This window comes from Taeniopygia guttata, chromosome Z (assembly GCF_048771995.1).
Source record: "Taeniopygia guttata chromosome Z, bTaeGut7.mat, whole genome shotgun sequence".
In the NCBI taxonomy this organism is placed as follows: domain Eukaryota; kingdom Metazoa; phylum Chordata; class Aves; order Passeriformes; family Estrildidae; genus Taeniopygia; species Taeniopygia guttata.
Genome location: NC_133063.1, coordinates 51,522,412 through 51,546,035, shown reverse-complemented (window position 1 = coordinate 51,546,035; position 23,624 = coordinate 51,522,412). Strand labels below are relative to the sequence as shown.

The window sequence follows — 23,624 nt, the reverse complement described above, 5'->3', positions numbered from 1 at the left end:
ACATCTGAGTTGTCCATCTGTGGAAATCGTGGAAAGGAAAACAGGAAAAAGGAAAGGAAAAGCTCTTGTTTTCTGAGGTGATTGGAACATTGTAACTCTGATGTGCCGCTGGTTGATACCGTTTGCCCACCTGTGTTTTGCGCGGGTTTTGATGTTTTTATGAACAAACCACGATGGACCACGATGACGATGGAATGGGGGTATCAGTGGAGCTATAGGAGTGGGGGCTGCTCCCTCGCTTGGGACAGCGCCGGGCCGGGCTGCCTGTGCTCGGCAGGCGCGGGCGGCTGGACAGCTCTCCGGGTCCCGGGCGGGGCCGGCGGCCGAGGGGAGACGGAGGCACTCAGGCCCCCGGCCCCGCTCGGCCGGCGGCCCCGCCTCGGGCGCACCGACGTCAGCGCACGTCAGGGCCGAGCCCCTCGCCCTCCCTCCGTCCGCAGTTCCGCTGTCCCGTCGCTCCTGCTCTCCGTGTCCCGCGTTGGGCTCCCGCAGCCGCCGCCCCAGCCCGGCCCGGCCCCCAGCCCGCTCTGCTCCCCGACAGCCGCGCAGCACGAAGATGGCGACGTTCAGATTCCTCCTCCTCGGCCGCCGCATCCTCCTTCCCGCCTCACGCAGGGCTGAGGTAAGGGCGAGGGGCGGCGGGGAAGGCGGGTCCGAGCCCATCCGCCTCGCCCTGCCCACCGGGTGACCTTGGCGGGGCCCCCGCTCGCAGCCGCCCGCCCGGGGCTCGGCGTGTGCGGCGGGGGTAGCGAGCCCCGGGCGGGCGGCCGCCCTGCGCCCGTGGGGAAGGAGGGCTTTGTTCGCCAGGGTTTGTCCTGCGGGCGGCGGCAGCAGGAGCGGGGGCAGAGCGCGGCCGCGCCGCAGGCCCGGCCCGGCAGCGGGTGGGGATGCGGTGACCTTGAGAGGCTGGCAAGAAGGGTTGGCTTTGAGGTTCTTTGGTTTTGTTTTTATATTTAATTTATATTACTAATTTAGAACCCGATCATTTCAGAAAGGCAGCACGGTTACAGTGTGTTACTGTGTATTCCCGTGTTGCTCTCACCGCCTCCTCCCCCGGAGGCGGGCAGCAGGTGTGCAGTGCTCGCTGGCAGCCCCGCCATCTACTGCTATCTATAAACGTGTGCTGTGCAGCCGTGCAGCCCCCTTCCTATGGGAAGCTTCTGCGAAATCTCACGGGTTTAATTGTTTCCAGCTCACATGTAACCATAGCAAAGTTATTTTTTCGTTTCTTGAGCTAGAAGTGTCTCTGTGGCTTTTCTTAATTTATTTTATTTGAAAAAGCTCACCTTCTCATGCCTGTGTTTACTACTCCTGATATCCTTATGAACAAATCTTAGCACTTTCAGGCTTTGTTTTACTATGTCATATTTTTCCTTTTCCAGATAATTAAAATCTGTTGATTATTCTAGGAAGGAGCTAATCTGTCCCCATGTTACTTCCTTAAACCTACCAGAATTTTTGCCAGTTCCTAAGGGCCTAGCTTGCTGCTTCAGTGTGCAGGAAAGCATGGGTGATCCCTGGTGCCTCAGGTCCCTGAAAGCCCGTTGCTCTCAAACAGTGGGGTGGATGGAAAGGGACGAGGAGAGGAACATATTTAGGATAGAGGAGCAGATACACTCATTAGACACATCCAACCTGCGAATGCATACATGTGTAACACATGCTTCTCTTTTCACCACTGTTGCACACAATTGGGAAGATTAAAGAAAAGGTACCACGTGGCCTCCGAAATACTTTCCTATGCATGGGTACAGGGACACAGCAGAGGCCTGGCTTCCTTCCAGCCCTGGCCCTCAAGCCCTCTTGCAGCCCTGTTCTACTGTGATTCCCAAAGCTGCCAGCACTTAATATATCTCTGGACTTGCTCTGACAGGTCCTTGTCCTTCTTATTCAGAGGACCCCAGGGCTGGATGCAGTGCTCCAGGTGGGTCTCAGCAGAGCAGAGCAGAGGGGCAGAATCCCCTCCCTCCCCTGCTGCCCACGGGGCTCTGGATGCAGCCCAGGACACGTTTGGCTCTCTGGGCTATGAGTGCCCATGGCTTGGGCATGTGCAGCCTCTCACCCACCAGCAGCACCAGTTAGTCAATCGGTTCCTCGCCTAGTCTGTACAGGCCTGGGATTTTCCTGATGCAGGTGCAGCACCAGCATTTGGCCTTGTGGAGCTCTTTAAGATTCCCATGGACACGCTTCTTGAGCTTGTCCAGGTCCCTCTGGATGGCATTGTGTCCCTTAGGGTTATCAGCTGCACTGGTTAGCTTGGTGTCACCTGCAAGCTGGCTGAGTGTGGAGTTGATTTCTCTTTGTCATTGATGAAGATATTAAGCGGTTTTGGTCCCAGCATGAACCCCTGAGGAACATAAATATCCATCAGGACTCTGAGCCTTTGGCCACTCCCCTCTGGATGTGGCCATCCAACCAATTCTTCATCCACCAAATCCATGCAGTCAAATCCATCTCTCTCCAAATTAGAGGCAAGGATGTTGTAGGGGATGGTGTCAAAAGCTTTATAGAAGCGCAGATGAATTCATAGCCCTTCCCTTGTCCACTGATGTGGTCACTCCATCACAGAAGGAGTATGATCAGGCAGGGCTTGCCCTCAGTGAAGCTGTGCTGACTGTCCTGAATCACCTCCCTGTCCTCCTGTGCCTTAGCACAGCTTCCAGGAGGAACTGTGCCATGGCTTTCCCAGACACAAAGGTGAGGTTGACAGATTGGTAGTCCTGGGGTCCTCCTTTTTTTACCCTTTTTTAAAGATAGGCACAATGTTTCCCTCAGGGAAGTCTCAAGGGCCTGCACCTGGCTCCATGACTTTTTGAGTACCATGGATCAATGGAGAAACATTCATGGTATAATTTGACATGCAGAAGGCTGTTGCAGTTTTTCTCACATTACATTGTTTCTTATGACCCAAGTACTGATTTTTTTATTGGGACCATCAAAGCAGAGGAACATCAGGGTCTCCACTGGGAAGGAGGTAAGCTTCCATTCAGAAGGGTTTTCTTAATATTCAGTATAAACTCTTGCAGCTTTAATTATAAAAGAGAACATCTTGTGAAATACTGAAAATGCGCCAAAATTTGTTGCCCCGGTTGTAACTCTAGGTAACTCTTAAGGTAACTCTTCAGGGAAGAATTTGACTATTGTCCTCAAAATGTATAGATTACCTTGTTTATTTATTAATTTTTCTCACTCTTTCACAATATAATTGTTTTTACTCCTGCTATCAAGCTAGAACTTGAAACACCAGTAAGTAGTACTTTAGCTTCCAGATTTTCTGAATTTACTGAGACTGTTTCAACATTGTGACTTAGGTGTCAATTTTTCTTCTGGTGCCTGAACAAATACTTGAGTAGTATTAATGCATGGTATTAGTGATAAATACTTAAAGAGGAAAAAAAGGTAACTGTGACTAAATACCAAACATTACATACATAAGTTATAATGACTACTGTGTAATGGCTTTGCACTGTGAGGTCCAGGTTTGGGGGTGGGATTTATATTGATTTCTCTCTTGCCCTTCATATTTCATGCATTTCTTGGAGTCTCCTTGTTTAGGGGCTGTTCTTCAACAACATACGGATCTCTAAGACCGCATTAGAAAGCTCTAAGACCGCAGAAGGAATCTGGGGGAGGGTTCACTCTGTGGAAGGGTGTCCCTGCTTACCATAATGCCAGTACAATGTTGTCATTCCTATTGTTCCCTGACTTCCACTCAGATCTTGTGGTGGTGTTCTTTCTTTCAGCAGTTTCTGTTTATGTTTAGTGTCTGGAGGTCTTTGAAGCTCATGTAGCAATATATAGGTTTAAAGAGTCTGTGGATGGCTCCAACTTGTGCTGAGGAATTGCATTTGTCAATCTGTTCTCAGAAAGGAACAATTTGTCAGTAATTCAGGGTGGAATTCTCTTGTTTTGGAGACCTGTACTTTACTTCCCTCCCTCCTCACCTCTGCTCTTCCTTCCCCATACCCCCCCTTAGTATTTACAGAAGCAGTATCTTTTTCTATCTGTTTCTCCCTTATCTTGCCAGAGGCATAGTCTTCATATACAAAGCTACTGTATAATGTATTTTGTTCATTGTTTTGTTTGTTTTATTGTTGTTGTAGATCTGTGGATGCCATTTTTCTACTAGCTGTCATCTCAACACCAAATTTTACACTGATCCTGTTGAAGCTGTGAAAGATATACCCAATGGGGCAACTATACTCGTTGGTGGTAAATATTTCAATTCTTTATGGTTACAGTCATGTTATGTTAATGAGACACTTTTTACTCATTTACCTTGTTTCTTTTACTATTAACTAATTTGAGAATCCAAGGAATTGCATGATTTTTTAAACAAGTGCTTTCCTACTCTGCTCATGAGGGGTTTACTCTTTCAGTGAGAAAGTCCAGGTTGTGTCATAGAGAAGGGGAAAAAGACTCAGAAAAATAGGTTTTTTTCCCCCACTAGCAAAAACTGCACTCTATTAATTGAATATAGAAAATAAGCTTGGGAATTTTCAAAGTAGCATTGTTATTTCATAAACCATGTTATTTAACATGGTTTCATGTTGTCATTTCACATGGTTTGGTTAGTTTGTTTGCATTTTCTATATCCTTTGTCTGCCTAGTCTTTGGGTCTCTGTGACCTTCAACAAACTGCCTAACCTGTTTCTGTGTTAGGACATGAAGATAATACTTATCTATGTAACACTTAATGCTTATGTGTGGTATTTCCAGAAGAGTCAAGAAGTTGCATCATACTAACTTTCACCGTGACTTGCACCTTTGGATATTCAAGACACTTTCCACAATTTCATGCTGTGCAATCTGCATTTAAAAAAAAAGTGTTCCTTAGGTTGTTTTAGTATTGCAGAATAATGAATGTAACATTGTAAAGCACTTCAATGGAGATATATAACAAGGCAGAATTCCTTCTGCAGGAATTTTGTTTGTTTTTGTTGTTGTTAATTCATGAAGAAAAGAAGATTTGCCGCCAAGATAGGTTGGCCTTGAAGATCTTAGGGGTCTTTTAGAATCTAATTGATTCCATGATCCTGTGAAAAGGTAGTGCTTGTAGTGTGACGTGTTATTTCATTTTAGATGTACTGGACCCTTGCATAATAGATGGGAGTGTGAGGCTCTTGTGCCTTGGTGGAGATCTAGATTACTGTGATTCCAGGCAGATATCCTCCCAAGAGTGTTCAGACTCCCAGAGTTTTATCACGTAATTACACAGGCAAAGCTATGCGGTGTGCAGCAAAGATAGGAAGGTTAAATGGGTAGAAAGGGAAGGAGGAATAATGCGTGCAGAGTTGAGGACACGCATAAGGAGAGCCATGGCCCTGGAGCACTTCCCTAAAGGCCCACTCTGATGGGTAAAGAGCTTTCTCCACACTAGGAAGTGTCTGGAGAGTGGGAGATTTCAGTACTAGAGTCTTTCTGGAAATGTGGATTTATTTGGTTGACTAAGGAGCTTCTCAGAAAAGCTTTTTAATTCCCATACTTCTGAACATTCTGTGTTCTTTCAAACACTTGTTTTACATAGTCAATTTTTTTTAAATTTTGTGTAGGTTTTGGATTGTGTGGGATTCCTGAAAACCTCATTGGGGGTTTGCTGAAGACTGGAATAAAGGGAATAACAGCAGTCAGTAACAATGCAGGGTAGGTATTCCTATGTCTGTGGTTTAATAAGAAGAGCCAAAAAATTCCAATTATGTGAAAAATCTGATATATATGAAAAAATCTTTCTTTTCACCATCATAATTTTATATTAACCAGACAGCATGGTTTGAAAGTGTTACTTTTGGAAGGAGCCCAGGAAGCTCAGAACTATATGTATACTTAAATTTGTCAGGGATCAATTGTCATGGTGTAGAGTTGCAGTTATATTACTACAAGTATTTATATTTAAATTTATATATACTTAACTGGTTGACTGTAACTGGAAAGTCTAACTGAGAAGCTTTAAATCTAGTATCAGTGATTTTGTGTGTATGTTTTTTTGTGAAGTTCCAAATAGGGATATATTTTTTAAACTCAGTTTGGTGCCTTCTGACCCTCTTAGTGTATTTGTTACTTTAAAAAAAAAACTCAAAGAAACACAAAAACAGCAGAGAATATCTATGATGAATGAATGGAGAGTTCTTTAATGGGTCTTCAGATTTTTTTTTTTTTTTAAATGTTTCCCCCTTAAGAAATTCATGTGGAGCTGAAATTGAGAATACTTCTTTCATGCATAACCTCTCATCTTCTCATTCAGGTTAATTTTTACACAAGATATTCATTGTAGTAAGCTCCACAATACCTAATGATTTCCATATAGAGAAATGACTACAACCACTTCTGTTGAAGTACATTGATGAAAATATAAATGAAATTAAATAAAAATATTAATATGTAAAATATTAATTGCGCATTCATTTGATAACAAATGATTTGTATTGGTATTTGGTACATACACTCTCAAACTTAAGCTCCTTAGAATCTTGTGGGAAACAATTTCTGCTGGATGATAAAAAGGAGAAAAAAAAAGAGAAATAATTTTGAGTGGAAAGATCGAGCACTAGAGTAGAGATCATTAACTTTCCTCATGATCTTATTTTTGAATAGCATACATATATTTGCAGATAGAGAGATTGCACAGATGTTCCTGAAGAGGAGGTGAAAGTCTGAATATGAGAAAAAGTAGAAAGAGGAGCACCGTGGAATAGGATGAAAAGGAAGACATTTTGTATTGCATTCTGAATATAGTTACTGATGTTATAGGTTAGAATTAATTTATGTTGAAATAATGTTAACTTTCCTGAAAGTTCTTTGGGATTTGAGGCGAAAGTGATTTCTGTAAAACTATTGGCTGTTGGCAGGAAAGCAAAATTTAATTCCTGTTCTCTTGAAACTAGTTTTGTATGAACATTCATGAAAGTCTGGAGTTCCTCACAGAACAGTGTAACAATTTGAAAACGCTCAAGGGCATCTAGAGTTTTTTCTAAAAGTCTAGTTTGTAAAAATACAAGTTTTACTCATCTGTTGAACAGTCCAATTTATTTTGAAATATAATTAATAATAAAATAACTGCTTAACCTATCTTTGCATTTACTCTACTCCTACTATGTGGAACTTAGCCTGCTATGGTATGGTAGTGTTTGGGAGCCAAGGTAAAACACAGCTGTTGTCATAAATTAAGTCAGAATTCTCATTACAGCAATTGATACAATTTCTAATCTTCTAATTAGCCTGTAAAAAAAGCATGCTTTTCTAATACCATGTGTCTTCTTAGCATCTTCTAATACCATGTTCAAAAGTTTAGTGGTTTTATCAAATATTGGAGCATTAATAAATGCTTTTGTGACTGAAGTAGCCCAGCAATCATATACCGTACAGCAGTTGTATTCAAAGGGTCAATTGTTCCTGTAATGTTGAGGTGTCAGGCATTTTGTGGAATGAGTAATTTGGCACTTTGAAATTGCCAGTTGGTTTAGTGTGCTTTTCTTTGGTGACCTTGTGTTGCAGTTGATGCCTGGCTGTGTTTCAGTTTCTTGACTGCAGCTGCTTTCTTTTCTCCAACTCTTCCAGCACATAGGAGGTAATTGGTTATGGTCAGGTTTTTTTGTCCTGCGGGGGTTAGCAGGCAGCTTGTAATTGGAGCAGGGAAGGAGCCAAGTGCACAGACAGACAGCCTATTCTGGAGAGCAGTGCAGCTACATGGATTAAGTCACATGCCTTTCAATATGTGAGAACCACAGAATGTTACAGAGCTGTCTGTTTATACCTAAAATAGCAGCAACGGAGACAGCGATTCACTTATATCTAAGGGAAAGCAGTAATTGGGAAGTTCTGAAATGTTGGCAGCTTTTCTAGCTGGAAGCAAGGTTCAGCAGAGCCTAGAAATGCTTGGCAGTGTCAGGAAATGACTAAAGGAGTAGGATGTTCACAGTTCACAAACTACTTACTGTTCTGTGCTGCAGTGTAATTGGGAGAAGATTCCTCCTGCAAAAACTTGTTCAAATCATGTAATTGCTGGCGAGTGAAGTCCTGTTTTTGGCCTATTTAAGGCTTTTCAATGACAGCCTGTACAGTAGTGTATGGGGTGCTGTCACACTGCTCAGTTTACTGTCTGCTGCTGCACATTATGCTTGTGCTCATGCTGTGTGCTAGCCAGTGAAACAGCGCCTTTAAGAGCAGTTACTCTTTTGCCAAGCCAAACAAGGCAAAGTGTTTGAAAGTAAAGCAGTTCAAATATCCAGTACCTCTGGTATTTACACAACTTGCTGCAGGGGAAATTGAAGCTTGTGAACCAGGGCAATCGTGCAAGATAACTGCAATAGATAGGTGTGCTTCTGAAATACATCCTCTCACACTTTCTCCTATAAATTGTTGTGCTTATATTTTTCATCCTGGAAATACTTTATTTACACTGTGTTTTTGTAAGCCCTTTAAATTGAGAGTATTCTATTTTAGTAGGCTACCAAAATCCATTTTATTGCAGATTTTCTTAATTCCTGGTTTGATTTGTTCCACATTTGCTAGTATTAAAATCAATAAAAATATATTAAAATAGTAAGTAAATGAAAGTGAATGAATCAATAAATAAATAAATTTTTAAAATATTGTTTTATACATTGGTTCAGTAAATTCCCAACATAGCTGTGATTAGTAAATAGTACCTTTTTGGCTGTTTTCTCCTCCCCGTGTATCATGGTATCTTGTTGCATACTGATTTAAAGTTACTTGGAACTTGGGACTTGGATGTATTGGCTCAGCTTATGCTAAGACTTTCCTAATGCAGGTTACCTGTTGTTTCAGGACCTGTGTTGCAACAAAAACTATCAGCATAGCCAAATATTGCAAATGAAAGTTAAAAAAATGTGCATGAAATTATTATTTTTAATTAATTGTGCTTAATAAAATGGATAAATAATTTTGGTTATAATCACATACTGAAATCAGCATTTTCATTGTATTTGTCACCTGAATAGGCTGAATTTTGCAGACTGAAAATGAAGCCCATTATTTGTGATAACTGTGTGTGTGGTTTGATTGTTTTATCAAATTTTGATTTTGTCTTATTTTGAGACTTAAAAATGCATCATTTTTGAATGCAGTAGTGTTGGACAAAAGGTTTTCACTTACACTAAAAATAGAGAAGTCACAGTTAAGATCATAATTGCTTATCACCTGGGCGATCATCTGAAAGGAGATTGACAGCATCTGTCAGATTATCACTGGTTCAGACTGTGTTCTTATAAGGCATTATCAGCTTCTTGAACTTTGGTCTCTATATTCTTTCTGAAGGTCTCTTAATGTTACAATAGTATATATTAGGAAGGGAAAGATGACTTTAGGAACTTGCATTTTTGAGCATGATGCCTGAGTGCCATTATTTAGCCCTGTTAAGCATAATACTCTTGTTTTCTTAATAGGCTGGGCTATTTGTGGTTCCCAAATCCCCAAAAGGCAGTGCTCTATGGGATCAGATGCAGTGGTAAACTTACTGCACCCCATATTCTAAAGCACAAAATGTATCTTTATATTCTTCACAAGTAAATAATTTGGATTTAAGACAGGTTGGATAAATGTTCTGTAAGTTAAAATTTAAGGTTATCTCATATTTCAGGCATTGCTTTGAATTATATTTTTCTGTTAAAACCAGAACTTTCTGCCATCTTTGCCATGGATTGCCTGTTTTTTCTTGCATGTGGCTTAATTCCACTGTTATTCTTGCTAATATGTATCTGTCTATCTGTCTGTCTACCTATCTGTCTTTATATTACTTACTATTGATTATTAAAAACATATTCAAATGTATATCTGTATGTGGAAAAATACCATTGTGTGGAAAATTGTGTTTTAAATTCACAGAAGGTTGTGAAGTTTTTCCATACAGTATTAAGTATTGAGTGGTTTTAGTAGAACAAATTAGATAATCTCTTGGTTCAGAAAGTGAAACGTAACCGAAAATGTCCGAGGAACAGGCAAGGAGGCTTGTATGTACACAGAGATGGGATCAAGGTGATGCTCAGAGTGTCTTACATTGTGTGTGTCATTTCTATATATTCATAAGAAATTCTTTAAATATCCCAAATTAAATATATTTTCAGAAATGAAAATCAAGGCCACCAGTGACTCTTACCTCTCTTGGTAGAGAGAAAAAAAGTGTAGTTATGTAAAATTCTACACATGGCAAATTGCCAGAATCAGGAGACTATGTATTTTCAGTGAATTTGATCATTTGAATTTGATTTTTTAAAAAATTGTCTGCATTCTTTATAAAGAATCTAATCAGATACTTCATTACAGGTCTTAAATTGCTGACACTGTTTGAACTGCAAATCCCTGAAAATCTGCCTAGGTCATCTAGCTAATTTTAGTGTGGAGGTGATTTAGGATTTTGGCAGTGCAAGTTGTACTAACTTTGTACTACGTGGAACTATTGAGAAATCAGCTATGGAGATAACTTTCTGGTTGTAATGACAAATGAGAAAAAAATAGATATAGAACTCAGCATGGTTGAGGAATTGGTTATAGAAATGACAATGGATGTTAACCTATCTTTTAGCTAGGTGACTTTTGAAATGTGATACATTTATGATGATATTTAAATATTTATCAGATTACTTCTATACGATATACCTTCTCTGTGAAGGAAAAATATGGTACATTTTAGGCATTCTGAATAGAGTTGTTTTGTTGTTATTATAAAAGCAGAGTACATAATTTCATAGCAGAAAGGAATGTGGAGGGAGGAGACTGCTGCTGATGTAACCATGCAATGTACAGTATTTCTCCTCTTCAGAAATTATCTGTCTCGTATGGACTTGGCCTATATACCTGCACCCATCACTGTCACAGGGGAAGAGCATCATTTTTGGAGGAGGATGGTAGAGGAACAATACTGCCATTTTGCTGTGGGACTCAGGATGAAGTAATGAGAGCAGAGAGGACAGAGTTCCCATGAGAATTCTTCAGTAGCAGAAGTACAAGGATCCAGTGCAGACACTGTAGAGAAGGAGTAGATGGAGAGGAAGGCTCAAGAACGCCGGTTTGCACACAGGGCTTTGTGATTTTCCACAATCTCCCTCCCTCCCTCCCTCCCTCCCTCCCTCCCTCCCTCCCTCCCTCCCTCCCTCCCTCCCTCCCTCCCTCCCTCCCTCCCTCCCTCCCTCCCTCCCTCCCTCCCTCCCTCCCTCCCTCCCTCCCTCCCTCCCTCCCTCCCTCCCTCCCTCCCTCCCTCCCTCCCTCCCTCCCTCCCTCCCTCCCTCCCTCCCTCCCTCCCTCCCTCCCTCCCTCCCTCCCTCCCTCCCTCCCTCCCTCCCTCCCTCCCTCCCTCCCTCCCTCCCTCCCTCCCTCCCTCCCTCCCTCCCTCCCTCCCTCCCATCTTCTCATTGTCTACTGAACAAGACCGCCATGGCATATGGCAGCACCTGTACTTCTCTCTTCCTTCTCTTTTTTCAGTCTACAGAGAGCTTCTTTTTTCTTTCTTGAGAGAGCTTAATCCTCTCTCTTCTGCTTTGCATTTAGCAAGTTGCAATTGGATATATGGGAAAATGTCCTAGGAAAAGAAGGTGCCTGAAGACAGTGTCAAGATATTTGGCTAAAGACTGGAAACAACAAGGCCAATAAGCTTTATACCTCTGAATAATTTACCTTTCTGTAAGCTAAATCTGTTAGTTAAGTCCTATTCCTCAGTTTGTTCTCATTCTTGGTACCCTTCGGGAAGTGAGGGACAGAGAAGGAGAAGCCAGTATCATCTGAGCTGGCTCTTTAGTAACCTTACAGATGGGGAAATTATTGTGGGACGTAGTGTCATTGTTACGAGCCAGCTGTAAGACTGGGGATGATGAGCTATAAAGAACTGTTATGTGATTGTCTACATTAATTTTGCCCTGGGTGTGCCTGCACTTTTGTTCAGTGTCTTCCAGCAAACACCATCTAGTAGGCATTTATTCATTTTCTGCACAAAGGCCATTCAAAGGCCATTAAGGATCTTTGTAGTGCTGCCAGGATTATACTTTATTTTTGTGGACCTAAGAATGTGTGTCCCTAAGAACTCAGGTGGTACCTCTATCCACATAACTTTCATGTTGGTAAAGTTTCATGCTATAGTTAGGCACCCTGTGAGCCTGAAAGCTTAAGTTTCTGCTACTAAGAAGTGCCACGCAGGTAGTGATTGATGCATTCCTTTTAGTTGGCAAGCATATCTGGTCTTCCTTAGGAATTGTGGATCTGTCAGAAGGCATAGTTTCATGTAACTGGGAGCAAATCCTCTTGAAGACTGAAAAACTGATGTTGCAAATAAAATCAGCCTCTCATCTTCTACATGGAGAATGTCAGAGGAAATTGTTTCCTTTCCTCACCCCTATGCCAAGAAAATTTCTAGCTCTGGAACAGGTCCATTGTTATCAAGTTTCATGATTCATTATGTAACACTTGGAGCTGATGAATACCTAAAAAGACTGCTTGTCTGTCTCCAGAAGCTGACTGGTGTCTTAACATAAAATGTTTTCTAGGAGTAGAACCAACCATTTGTGTGCCTTTTTTTTTGCAGCAACAGCTAGTTGCAGAAAATTTAGTTCCTGCCTGAGGTGGAACCTTGCCCCAGGATTCTTAGTGCATGCTTTTCCTTTTTAATCTGGTCTTCAGGGGTAGTGTAGTTTTACCCTCCTATCCTTCCAGTCCCCAAATTATGAGAGGAGGAAGATCAGGGGGTGTGTCATGTTAGCTCCTTGATCAACATGTTTTAATTCTCCAAAACTCAAGATATTAATTTTAATATTTCATAACTAATAATTTCTGGTCACGTGTAATATCCCAGGATTTTTCTGCATAAGAATGCAAATTTCTATTTCCTGATTCATCAGGCTGTGTAGGGCTTGTTGGTGTGTGAGGCTTTTTATCAGTTTGGAAACTTAGGTAATCTCTTCTTCCATATGATGCTGTAGAATGTGTTACGATTGAGACACCAAAGAAGAAGGGCTGAGAAAGCAGATTATTGTTTATCTGCAATGAAATATCAACATGTTTCCTTTGACTGCTTCCAGTACACTGGTGATGTGTGAGCTAGATCTGTCTGGGAGTTGTATTTGGTGAATTTTTTTAATTAGAAAAGGCAGACATAGTTTTTGGCAGGAAGTTTATGTACGTCTAAGAGGGACAAATCAACTGGAATCAAAGTGTTGATAATCAGATTAAGTTTTCTTGTCTATATCAATAGTTTGGTATAACTTGGATCACTGACATCCTTGATGAATGCCTAGTTCTCTTTTCCTGTATGTATTTCATGTATTCTGTTGATTCATTTTTCATCTTAATACAGAATGGGCAAACTTCTAGAAATCCAAACATATCTGAAGGTAAAAGAATGCATTCAGTGTCTAGCATTAATGTGTACTTTCACTTTTCTGACTGCACTGATAACAACCGTGTTAACTTTTGCCACACCTTCTTCCTATCTAGGGCAGTGTATTTTTATTCCATTTACCTTTGTTTTAATTTTTAAAGGATTGAATCCAGCATTTGAAATAGGTGTATGGGGTGTATTCTTTTCATTAACTCAGTAAAGGTTCTTTTTTTTTCTTTCTATGGTTGCTGTTTGATAGGTGGAGTGTTTGCCTGCAAGGCATATTTTTATAAGTAACATTTTGAGGGTAAACATAATTAAAGGTGGAAAGTTCAAATAGCTCTCGTGCTTACAACAACACAATCAAGAAAGCAGCAAAAGACAGCAAGGGAGAACTAATAACTTAAAATTGCCATAGAACTCTTATATTGAGAGAAGTATCCATAAACCAGAGGGTTTTTAAAAGTTGTATCTTGGATAAAGATGTCACATGAAAATCAAAGGGTAGGGAAAATAGGAGTAAGAACAGTGTTTTCTGTGTGAAATTGGGTGTTTCTTGGGACACTGACATGTAAGAGAAAAACATAGGAAACATAAAATATGCTGAAGTGCTTAAAATGGGTTTTTGAAGGGACCTGAAAACTGATGCATGTGAAAGCAAAAGGGTTATTTTAGCTGGAACCTGAATACAGATTTCACCCTCAAAAGAGAAAGATGGTAATGTATCTTCTTTCAAGAAATGTACATCTAAAAAAAACTCTGTATGAGTAATGGCAACAGGATTTTGTGCTGCTGCTCTGAAGATTAAATGCTTGTGTGAGTGAAAATAATTTTGTATTACCAGGCAGGCAGAGCCTCCTAGTGCATGGCTTTTGAAAGGTGAAATTCCTGTTCTCGTTGTGCTAGGGAAATAATGTTTAGATGACCTTGTTGTATGCTCAGTAACAGATCATCACAGCAATTTTGTTTTTCAACAAATTGGCTACATTTGAGGAAAAGAGAAAGAAAGTGACTTAAGAAGTGAAGAACAACTTGGCATGAGTGTGACAGAATAACCTTTGTACAACTTTCTGCTTAATTTCTTCATAACTACTGAGTTTCCTTTGACAGAAGATACCTCACAGTATTAGATCAGGGAATCAAGTGTATCCACATGGAATCCTGCAGGATGATATGCAAAATCCTGTTAAGGACAATATGCTTCAGTAGCTGCTTCTGAGAATATAGGAGCAAGAATTATGGATCTTAATGTAATGAAGCAGAAATTCCTTTAACCATTACAAATCTGCTCCTGACCCTTTGTTTCCATCCTTTCTTACGTCAAGGCACACAGTATTTCATAGTCTTCATGCAGAAGTTTATTTTTCTATTTGGTAACTTCCAAGTTGTGTAATGATAAGAGCAGTGTTAACCACCTGAATGATATACAGAGATTGCAAACTCTGTCTTGCAAGCAGTTCAAGAAGCTTCCTGTTGTTCTTGCACTAGAAAGCACTAGTACAGTTTTGTTTAAATTCTGCACTTTTGCCACACAGTGCCCTAGTTACACCAACGCGTTTAACTGCCATCAGATGTTGACTGGTCTTTTACATTCGTTTACTGCCTTTTATAATGAGATGTCAGGGTTTGATGGTTTTCATGCGAGAGGAATTGTCCTGCTTTGAATTAATCTATACAGGAAATTCTGGCTTTTTCTTCTTTTTTGTAATCTCTTTTGCCCACAAGTCTATTTCTTCTCTATTCTTAGCTCTTCTAGTTTCAAAATGGAGGGTTTTTTTTTCTTGTGGGGATTTAGAAACACGAGTTGTTTCTAGGCGACATACAGTTTAGTCCCAAGGCTTTTGCACCAGAACATTTTGGAAGTTGCATCATGATTATGTTTTTAACTTTTTTTTTTAACCTGTGAGAGTTGGAGAGTGGAGCAAGCTTTTATAATAAATCATATTATTTTGTATCTAGATAACATAGAATAAATTCAGAGAACCAGGTCAGAGAGGTTTGTTTCACTTCCTCTCATCCAGTTTCCAAAGTGCTTAAGTATGCACTGAAGTGGGCCACCTCCTAAAAATAGTCCTAAGCTTAAAATAGTGCTCAAGATGCGTGCAGTTGCAAAGGCATGTCTGTCCATACAGCTCTCAGAGTATTGTGATGGGAGAGGAAGAGCTGTGCTGGTCCTGCTCAGTCATCCCCTCTCCCTTCACCTGCAGCGCTGAAGCCTGTGGCTGGCAAGCATTTCCACTTTTATATTTGAAAATGAATACTGCATAATAGTAAAGTTTTTTAATCTGGTATTTCTTTGGAGCTCTTCTTCAGGAAGGGTGTTTTCAACAGAATTCCTATATTTTAAGCACATATGTGTTAATTACAAAGTGCTGAATGATTGATTTCTTAAAATATTATTTTAATATTTTTCTATATTTCTTATCCTGAATTGTCAAGCCATTGTGTGGATAATTTAGTCGAATTGAGCCAACTCATGGCAGATATACATAATTTTTTGTGAGGTAATTCTGTATCATGGCATCTTTTTTCTAGAGGGACTGAGTTCTCTGCTTATATAATGCAGAGACCAACATAAATGTGGAGGAGCTTCACACACATGTACCAGTCTTCTGGCTTCCTGCATAATGTGCTAGAAAAGTGAAAGAAGCATGTATTTATAATGTCATCGATGTTTATTTCCATATTTATATGTTAACCTCATATTTCCTTGGATTGAGTTTTTTACAGAGAAACCTTGGTTGCAGGAACTCCTGAAAAATGTTTCTAATCCAGTAGTACACAATATAGCATACAAACATAATGAAGGATATCAGGATTTTAGAAGCACTGGCACAAGAAAAATGTTGTCTTACATCTCTGGCATTCAGTTTCAGTTGACATAGACAAGAAAATCTTGTTTGTAGTGCCAAAATCCTTTGCTGGAGTAGGCAGTTATTTAGTAAAAGATTTAATTATTTACTATTATAAGAAAATTTAAATACAAACATTCTCATACCTCATATAGAAACTAGCATTATAAATATCAATCAGCCTGTCTCCTTGGGCTGCTGAGCAATCACTTGTGTTTTTCCCAGTGAGCAGGAGTGTGAACAAAAATATGCCTTTATTCACTCAAAGCCATGTCTGACTTTTTATTAATTTGGTAAGGTTTTTTTAAGGGAGCAGATATGTAAAATAACACCATTTGGCAAGCTGGTATTTTTAACTGCTAACATGGGAAATTACTTTAACCAGAAGTTTTGGATGTATTTTGTGCCCTGGAAAAGATGAGGTCTGAACACTGAAATATTACATTTTAATTGTAGCTTTGGTGCTTTACCCTCAAAATGCTGGAAACTGTTTTTTGTCTTCAATTCCTTATGTGTGGGGGAGATAACTCTTCTTTTTTGTTAAGTCATTGCAACTTACCAGATGGGGTTTTTTTTACAATAAAACTGTTTTGTCTGGTATTTTCTACACAGTGTTGACAATTTTGGACTTGGTCTTCTGCTTCAGACAAAGCAGATAAAACGCATGGTGTCATCATATGTTGGAGAGAATGCTGAATTTGAACGCCAATATTTATCTGGTGAGCTTGAAGTTGAGCTTACACCACAGGTAAGGAGTGTCCCTAAGAGGGTGATTCCTTTTCATCTAAAATATTGAGTAGAATAATGCTTAAGTACTCTTATAAAATTATTTTGCAATCCAAATGCTTTGCTTGTGTGCAGAAGAAACTTGCCATCTCTGGTGGGCTGACCCTGACTGGATTCCAGGTGCTCAACAAAGCCTCACTCTCAACTCTCCTCAGCTGGACAGGGAAGAGAAAATATAACAAAAGACTCATGGGCTGAGATAAGTAAAGAGAGCGATCACTCACCAGTTACAACCTTCGGCACCATAGACTCATCTTGGGGAACTTAGTTTATGTCAATCAAATCCGAGTGGACTAAGAGAAGTAAAAACAAATCTTAACACCCCCTTCCCCTACACAGGCTTTAACCCAACCCTACCTTTTTCTTGCTCCAATGTGGATTCCTTGCAGGGTCACAAGTCCTGCCAGCAAACCTGCTCCAGCATGAACTCCTCTTTCCTTGTGGCCCCAGGTCCTGCGAGGAGCCTGCTCCAGCATGGGCTTCTCATGGGGTCACAGCCTTCTTTCAAGCATTTATCTGCTTGGGCATGGGATCCTCCAGGGGCTGCAGGTGGATTTGTTCTCCCATGTGGCCCACCATGGACTGCAGGGGCACAGCTGCCTCACCATGATCTTGCCAAGGGCGGCAGGGGAATCTCTGCTCTGGCACCTGGAGCACCTCCTGACCTTCCTCCTTCACACATCTTGATGCCTGCAGAGCTGTTTCTCTTACATATTCTCACTCCTTCCTGCTCTGGATGCACTTGCATCTATGCAAGAGGTTCTCTTTCTTCAGTATGCTGTCCCAGAGGCTCTACCACTGTTGCTGATGGGCACAGCCTTGGAACTAGCTGGCACTGGTTCTGTGGACATTGGAGGAAGCTTCTGGCATATTCTCACCCCTCTAGCTACCAAAACCTTGCAAAGCCAATACACCATCTTAGGGTTATGCATTTGTTAAGAACTGTCTGTTATTTGTGTGAATTCCTTTAATTGAATTAGTTAATTAATAATAGATTATATTAACCTTACACACACACATATGTAGGTGTAGAAAAAGGCATAAAGTATGCTCAATACTGCGGCCCCATATAAAGGGAAGGAAGTCAAGGAGCGGCTGTGTTTCCATTTTGGTGGCAGGTTTTGGGGAAGTTGCACGTGCAATGCCTGCCATCTAGTGGGCAGGAATCAAATTCGGAGATTTCATTAATTGTGCAAAAAACCCCTTTTTGGCTTGTTCATTAACTCTTAGCGAAACTAATCTGTGTGTACTGTTATGACCAAATTTAAAACTTTACTTTTACACACCTTATTTTTAATTATTTTAGCACTGCCAAGCTCCCCAAATAGTATGAATGCAATGACATGCTGAAATCATCGATATCAGTTCTGTTCTATTGAGATCAACTTCTGTGAAGCTGGTGTTCTAACTTTAAAGACTACAGCATGTTGGTGTCTGGCATTTTCAGAGGTGACACATAAAATTTAGGCTTTAAAGAGCTATTTATATAAGTGTCTGGGAAAAACAGCTGCATTAAATTTTTATTAAGAATAGTACCTTGAGCTCCCTCTCTTGTGAATCACAGAATGTGTCAGGTTGGAAGGATCCACTGTGGGTCATCTGGTCCAACCTCTTTGCTCAAGCAGAGTCATCCCAGAGCACATGGCACAGGATTGTGTCCAGACAGTGCTTGAATATCTCCAGTGAAGGAGACTACATGATCTCTCTGGGCATCCTGCTCCAGCGCGTGGTCAATGTCACAGTAAAGAATTTCTTCCTCATGCTCAGGTGGAACTTCCTGTACATCAGCTTCTGCCCCTTGCCTCTTGTCCTGTTGCTCAGGACCCCTCAACAGAGCCTGCTCTCTCCTCTGGACACCCCTTCTTTGGATACTTACAGGCATTGATAAGGTCCCTTCTCAGTCATCTCTGCTCAAGGCTGAACAGACCCAACTCCCTCAGCCTTTCCTCATAAAAGAGATTCTCCATTCCCTAAAGCATCTTTGTTACTCTTGAAGATGCTTTTCCTGATGCACCCCAGGTCACCACGGGCCTTGGCCACAAGGACACACTGCTGGCTCACGCTCACCAGGACCCCCAGGTCCTTCTCCACCGAGCTGCTTCCCAGCAGATCAGTGCTGGCCTGTACAGGTGCATGGGATCATTCCTCCTCAGGTGCAGGACCCTGGATTTTCCTGTGCTGAATTTTGGATTGTTTTTCTCTGCCCATCTCTCCAGCCTGCCAAGGTCCCTCTGAAGGGCTGCAGAGCTCTCTGGGGCACTGGCCACTCCTCCCAGCTTTGCATCATCAGCAAACATGCTGAGGAGGCATCTGCCCTTCCTCCGAGCCATTGAGGAGAAGTTGAACAATACTGGGCCCTATATTGGCCCCTGGGGGCACCACTAGTGACAGGCCTCCAACTAGATCCTGTGCCACTGATTGTCATGCTCTGGGATTGCCATTCAGCCAGTTCTCTGTTCATCTCACTGCCCTCTCATCCAGTCCACTCTTCCTGAGCTTGCCTATGAGGATGTTGTGAGAGAATGTTTCTTAGAATTACAGACATTAGTGGAAAAGTTCCTTTTCTATCCAGTCAGCAGACCTAAAGATAGCCAGACACTTGTCAATGTTTTGAATGTCACAAATCTCACAATGCATTTTTTTCCCTCCTATTTAATGTTCAGTACTTTCACCTAGGGGACCATGAACTCCTTAGACACACAGTTGACTCTGTGGACTACAGATAAGCTATGTAGATCAGCATGGAAATAATGTATCTACAGGATATAAAGGGAAACAGTAAAGGTGAATTAATTACCTGCTATGAGATGTGGGGCTTTGAAATATTTGTATCAAGAAAAATAGTCTTTCCTAAGATAGTGCGGTATAACCTTAGGCAAAATGGGAGACTTTTGTATTATTGTTGCACATTAAGGATCATGGTAAGATCTTGAAATTATAAGGCTTTTTAGAACACAGGATTCTGTATCATTGCATGGTTTACATCTGCCTCTCGCCAAGATTTTGAAAACCAAGCAGAAGCCATGGTGCTTCTTGCAGGATAACTGGGGAAAGTAAAATCTGTGTTGTAGAGGCTGTTAAACTGGGTAATTGACCATGGTGTTTTTGTCTTGCTTTGAATCCAGGAAAATATTAAAAAAAAAAAATCTGGGAAATGACACTAATGAAAAGCAAACACACATCTTTGGCCATATGTACATAATTAAGGCAAATGAGGAATTTTTGCTGTTAGTGTCCTGGACATAGAGAGGCTGGACACAGAGAAGCATGCAGACAGGGTGGTCAAAGAGAGTAGAAAAACTGCTCTGTTAGCTTTTTGGTATTCTTGGCATGGGCAACCCAAATTACTGGACTCCCTCTTCCTTTCTCAATCTGCCATGCTTGGCAGTTTCAGCTAGGAGTGGGTTCTGAAGTTTTTATTAGAATGTTGGAGAATGAACATCAATGTTTAGGACTGTTAGAAAAGAAAAACCTTCTAGGATATGTAGCCAGGTAGGAAAGAGAAAAATGACTATGTACTCTTCTCAAGAATAATTGGTTGGGAAACAAACCAAAGGAGAGGAGACACAGCCAAGTGCTGGCATATGGGAGGTAGTTGCATGACTGTGTCATCTTGAGCAGTTCATGACTGTGTTTCAAGCATTTCTTGCCATATCCAGTACTAGTTCCACATGGGAAAGCTAAAATGTGAGGAAGAAATAGCTTATCACATCTCTCTACTGTGTGCAGAAGGAAAACCTACAAATGATAGGATATAAAATAAAGTTAATGCAAGCCATTCATCAGAGTTTGATTTGTTGCTCCCAGATGATTTCTTAAATGTGTTTTCCCATAGGGTACACTTGCTGAACGTATTAGAGCAGGAGGAGCAGGAATCCCAGCATTTTACACCAGTACTGGCTATGGGACGCTGGTGCAGGAAGGGGGTGCACCCATCAAGTACAATACAGATGGCACCATTGCCATTGCCAGCCAGCCAAGAGAGGTAAGAGGTCTGACCGCCATTAGGAAGCCTTCAGCATTGAAAAGTTAATTTCTAACATATTTACAAGATTAAAAAGTGTTTGAAAAAGGAGTTAAAGTTAGCTTTACTGTATTCTGTTGACTGGATGTCTGTGGTACCAGACAGATTAGCTTTGCTTCCATTGCTTACTGCTGTCCTCTGTGATGTGTTAAAGAAGTTTTTACAGTTGTAGAGTGATTTAGCATCAAGACCTCATCCAAGTGAAAGCCTGCCTTACTGAGTTACTTTTCACATGACCATTCTTTGACCAGGTTCGCTGTGTATTCAAACTAAAGTCAAACTAAAACCTGTTAGTGGGGCAGGTGCTACTTAAATACTGCACGATGTAGTAAGTAACCCTGCAGCTGCATGTGGAGCTTCAGCCTTGGAAGAAATGGGGCATTCTTTTGTTAGACTGGGAAGAGCTCAGTTGACACAAATTTCAGGAATGCATTTCCCAATATTTGAAATGCAATTTAGTCTCAGTTTTTAAAACTGCAGATAAATAAAAGGACTGTGGCTTTCAAGGGAGAAATAAGGGTTTCTTTCAAATTGGATGTAGAATTTGGAGAAGGGAAGAGGTATCTCAATGCCATAATTTTTCTTGAATAAATGGGTGGGGCTAATATTGTGCATTCCAATTTGGCTGCATACAACATTAAATTTCACTTCCAGACATTTCTGGGGTAAAGGTAATTCCATCCTAACCCATGGTTTTCATGTATTTTATACATGACTATTTGCAGTATCTATACATTGTCTTAATCTTTTATATTCCCTTAATTTTTTTACTGCATACATCATTGCGATGTTTTGCCATTTGGAAGAATGTTTTGTTCGTTAAATAGCTTATAATTTCAATAAAATTTTTCTTAATTTGTTTTTCGTTTGACATTTGTGGGAAAATCTCACTTACTCTCCTCAGTCAAATAACTATGGGGTGCTAATAGCATGACTATCATGATTTGTTCAATTCTATTCTCATCCATTTTGCACAGAAGTGTCATTTTTTAAAGGCTCAGATCTTCTTTTATGGTACTGGCACACTGATGTCTGATACACTTTTCTCATACTTCTCCTTTCAGCAATATTAAGGTCTCAAGTAATATTTGTGTATATGCTTACCTTCTACATAGTTAAGAAAGGTAGCTCTGTCTCTCTTCTATATTTTGATTTCAGGCACATTATCATTCATTCCAAATGTTGATTATAAATGCAGAGAAAACCAAATGAAACTCAGCCTGTTAGATGACATGATTTGAGTAGTCTGTCTTGAATTGACTTAATTTTGGATTTGGTGGTGAGCAGTACTTATGACCTTTTTCAGTAATTCTGCTGTAGCAGTTAAGTTTTTGATTAGCTGGTAGATGCACAGGACAAAGCATATCTGATTCCAGTAGATGGAGCAGGAGGAATATGGATTTTCATGATGTTTCACTAGAGATACTATGATAAAACTGGGATTTGTAGCCTTTCCATGCCTCTCTGTTATCATACAGCTTTTCAGTAAAAACTTTACAGAATACAAAAAAAAGTTGAAATATAATTGTCTGCAAAATTAACCCCTAAAATAAGTATTCCATGTGAAATTTCTTGGAAGAAACCTACATCTCAATTTTGGACTTTTCTCTTTAGGTGAGGGAGTTTGATGGCCGTCACTTTATTCTAGAGAAATCGATTACGGGAGATTTTGCTCTTGTGAAGGCATGGAAGGCTGATCGTGCAGGAAACATAATTTTCAGGTATGACTTGTTTATTGGTGGGAAGAGATTATTTTACATTTTAGGTAATGAATGAGAATGAGAATTCTTTCTCCTGTGTTATGGCAAAGTAATGTTTTACTGATGTCACATTCTTTCATACTGCCTTTCCCTACTGTCAAATTACACTGCTATAAAACACCAAAATGTAATTGCTTTTTCTAATGACTTTTGAGAATTCAAACTTAGCTATGAAATAAAGAATTCACAGTTAAAAATGAGACACAGCAGACTGAAGTCATTATCATGACTGTTGAGAAACTTAGTGACTTTCTTTCAATATTCATGTTAGTTTGGGTCCTTTTGCTTGAGTAATTAAAGGTTAACCCAAGAAGTACAGGTTCATGTACAACAGAAGAGAAGGAAACTGAGTCAGTCTTCTGGCCAGTCAGTGATGGGAAAACTGATTCTGTCTAAATCTGTGTTTAAAGTTTATTTCATCTCAGTGGTGTAGGGAAAGGCATCATATGAATTTAAACATCTTTGCAATTAAAAGTTTGATGTTGCACTACTGAGAAAATCTTTTCTCTGAGTTGCTCTTTTTGTGTACTGGTTTGTCCTGAACTGAAGCAGGAGAGTGGTTTACTTATGTTTAATGCCTGGTTTTTATTTGTTTGTCTTATGGCTATCAGATGAAAAGGTTAGTGTTGTAGTTATCATGTGCAGTTTATTACAAGCATATGCTGATTGAGAGTCTGTCTTTGTATAGAACAAACCAGGAGTTGGAAAAGCAACTGAACTATATATATATAGAATAACATCCATAAAGTAATGGGGTTTTTTTTAATGTGCTTATATATGTGTGTATATATATTTTTTATATATCCACATAATACTAAATTAAAATACTTGAAATTTAATTAATTTATATATCCACATAATTAATGCTAAATTAAAATACTTGA

General features: G+C 40.3%; 1 protein-coding gene across 5 annotated transcripts in view; it reads left to right on the top strand.

Annotated features, from left to right (window-relative positions):
- Positions 1-372: 372 nt before the first annotated feature.
- The window catches only part of OXCT1 (3-oxoacid CoA-transferase 1), a 122,381-nt gene continuing 99,129 nt past the window's right edge, over positions 373-23,624 (top strand). For 2 of the 5 annotated variants that reach the window (XR_012053114.1, XM_072922547.1), the window contains exons 1-6: positions 373-622; positions 4,104-4,212; positions 5,553-5,643; positions 16,783-16,918; positions 20,792-20,941; positions 22,595-22,701. Coding sequence is in view for 4 of the 5 variants with exons in the window: in XM_072922547.1 (XP_072778648.1) it covers positions 557-622; positions 4,104-4,212; positions 5,553-5,643; positions 16,783-16,918; positions 20,792-20,941; positions 22,595-22,701 (659 nt within the window). In the remaining variant the exon portion in view is untranslated. Of the gene's footprint in view, positions 623-4,103; positions 4,213-5,552; positions 5,644-16,782; positions 16,919-20,791; positions 20,942-22,594; positions 22,702-23,624 lie in introns of those variants that run through there. The other 3 variants (XM_030257584.4, XM_030257583.4, XM_072922549.1) reach the window with 3 other exon arrangements.